The following is a 2,783-nucleotide window of genomic DNA, read 5'->3' as shown; positions in this document are numbered from 1 at the left end:
GGGGACACAAAAGCAGCCTGGGGGACCCCAAAAATCATCCGAGGGGACCCAAAAGCCATCCTGGCAGACCCAAAAAACATCTGAGCAGACCCCAGAACCAGCCCGGGGGACCCAAAATCATCATGGGGACCCCAAAGCTACCCGGGAAGATCCAAGAATATTCTGAGAGAACACAAAAATACCCTGAGGGACCCACACATCATCTAAGGGGACCCAAAAACACCCTGGGGGATGCCAGAATCACCCGAAAGGACACAACAACCACCCTGGTGGACCCCAAAATCATCCAAGGGGACACAAAACCACCCCAGGGGACCCACAAATCATCTGAATGTACCCCAAAATCATCTGAGAGGATACAAAACCACCCTGGGAGACCCCAAAATCATCCAAGGGGACACAAAAATCACCCTGGAGGACCCACAAGCCATCTGAGGGGACCCAAAAAACACTTGAGGGGACCCCAAAATCATCCGAGAGGACACAAAAGCACTGCAGAGGGGCCCAGAAATCACGAGGGGACCCCAAAACCATCGTAAGGGTCCCCAAAAGCCACCCCGGGGACCCCAAAACCATCTGAGGGGACCCAAAGCCACCCCAGGGGACCCAAAAAATATCCGAACAGACCCCAACATCAACTGAGAGGACCCCAAAACCATACCAAGGGTCCCCAAAATCATGTGACATGACCCAAAATCTATCCTGGGGGTCCCAAACATCTGAGAGGACCCCAAAAATCAACTGAGAGGACGTAAGTCACCCTGGGGTGACCTACACAACAGCTGAAAGGACCCCAAAAGCAACCTACGGAGACCCCAACATCATCTGAGAGCACCCCAAAACCATACTGGGGGACCCCAAAAATCAACCTGTGGAGACCCAAACATCAACTGAGGACCCCAAAACCATCTTAGAGGACCCGAAAGCCACCTTGGCGGAACCTAAAAATCAACTGAGGGGACCCAAAAGCCACCCAGGGGTGACCTATACAACAGCTGGAAGGACCCCAAAATCATCTGAGGACCCCAAAACCACTCCAGGGGACCCCAAAAATCATCTGATGGGACCCAAAAGCCATCCTAGGGGACCCAAAAATCAACTGAGGGGACCAAAAGCCACCCAGAGACCACCCCAACCTGTTTGAGGTGGTTGACAGTGGGGGGAGGGAGGGGCAAAAAATCATCTGAGGGGGACCCAAAAGCCATCCTGGGGGTCCCAAACAACATCTGAGAGGACCCCAAAAATGCCACCAGGAAGGACCCAAAAATCACCCTGAGGGTGGCAAAAAATCATCTGAGAGGACACAAAAACAACCTGCAGAGACCCAAACATCAACTGAGAGCACCCCAAAACCATCCAGGGGGACCCCAACATCATCTTAGAGGACCCAAAATTCACCCTGGGGATCCCAAAAGCCACCCCGGGGGTGACCTATACAACATCTGAAAGGACCCCAAAAGCAACCCGCAGAGACCCAAACGTCATCTGAGAGGACCCCAAAACCATCTGAGGGGGCCCAGAAGCCACTCCGGGGGACCCAAAAAACATCTGAACAGACCCCAACATCAACCGAGAGCACCCAAAGCCATTCAAGCGTCCCCAAAATCATCTGAGGGGACCCAAAATCTATTCTGGGGGTCCCAAACAGCATCTGAGAGGACCCCAAAAATCAACTGAGAGGATCCAAAAGCCACACCGAGGCGACCTGTACAACAGCTGAAAGGACCCCAACATCATCTGAAGACCCCAGAACCACTCCAGGGGACCCCAAAAATCATCTGAGGGGACCTAAAAGCCATCCTGGGGGACCCAAAAAACATCTGAGCGGACCTCAACATCAAATGAGAGGACACCAAAACCATCCCGGGGGACCCCAAAATCATCTGAGGGGACCCAAAAGCCACCCTGGGGGATCCCAAAATCATCTGAGGGGACCCAAAGGCTACCCCGGCGTGACCTATACAACATCTGAAAGGACCCCAAAAGCAACCTAACGGAGACCCAAACATCACCTGAGAGGACCCCAAAACCATCCTGGGGGACCCCAAAATCATCTGAGGGGACCCAAAGGCCACCCTAGGGGACCCCAAAATCATCTGAGGGGACACAGAAGCCACCCTGGGGGACCCAAAAAACACCTGAGCGGACCCCAACATCAACTGAGAGGACCCCAAGGCCACCCTGGGGGATCCCAAAATCATCTGAGGGGACCCAAAGGCCATCCTGGGGGACCCCAACACCATCTGAGGGGACCCAGAAGCCACCCCAACCTGTTTGAGGTGGTCGACAGTGAGGGGCAGGTGCTGCAGGGTGAGGAGGATCTGCTGCAGGAACGGGACATTGTTGGAGGCTTTGGAACCGGTGAGCCAGGTGTTGAGCAGCTTGTAACCTCCGATGCGGATAAACCTGGGGGACAAGAGGGGAAAATCCCTCAGGATCTGGCCAAAACGGGGGTGAACTCCCCCCAAACTCTCTGCCTCCCCTCCTCGGCCCAGGCTCTTACTTCACCAGGATGTCCTGCGCCCGCGTCTGCAGCAGGATGTTCAGGTAGATGCAGCGACTCACCATCTTCTGCGAGTCCTTCATTAAGCTAATTAACGAGAACGCAGGGTTTTAGCCCCTACCCCAGGGTCACGTGACTCCGGGAAGGGGCGTTTTGGGGACTCACTTGAAGATTTTGGTGATGCCCTCCACGCTCTTGACCTCGCCATCACGGCCCAGGAAGCAGTCCAGGCCCTTCAGGAGCTCCTTGGGGTCGATGGGGCCGGAGCCCATGGCAGAAA

The 2,783-nt window shown here is 54.8% G+C and overlaps 1 protein-coding gene across 1 annotated transcript; it reads right to left on the bottom strand.

Moving 5' to 3' along the window:
* Nucleotides 1-2,270: 2,270 nt before the first annotated feature.
* Nucleotides 2,271-2,775, bottom strand: PPP1R10 (protein phosphatase 1, regulatory subunit 10; the record flags this gene model as incomplete). The annotated part of the gene is made up of 3 exons (XM_010147189.1): nt 2,669-2,775; nt 2,504-2,590; nt 2,271-2,406 (listed from the first exon to the last, which is right to left on the bottom strand). Coding segments are annotated over exons 1-3 (330 nt in total), but the record flags the coding sequence as incomplete, so codon positions are not given.
* Nucleotides 2,776-2,783: the final 8 nt, after the last annotated feature.

Source organism: Eurypyga helias, unplaced genomic scaffold, assembly GCF_000690775.1.
Source record: "Eurypyga helias isolate BGI_N326 unplaced genomic scaffold, ASM69077v1 scaffold14442, whole genome shotgun sequence".
Lineage (NCBI taxonomy): Eukaryota > Metazoa > Chordata > Aves > Eurypygiformes > Eurypygidae > Eurypyga > Eurypyga helias.
The sequence above is the reverse complement of the archived record's forward strand: the minus strand, read 5'-3'. Positions and strand labels throughout refer to the sequence as shown.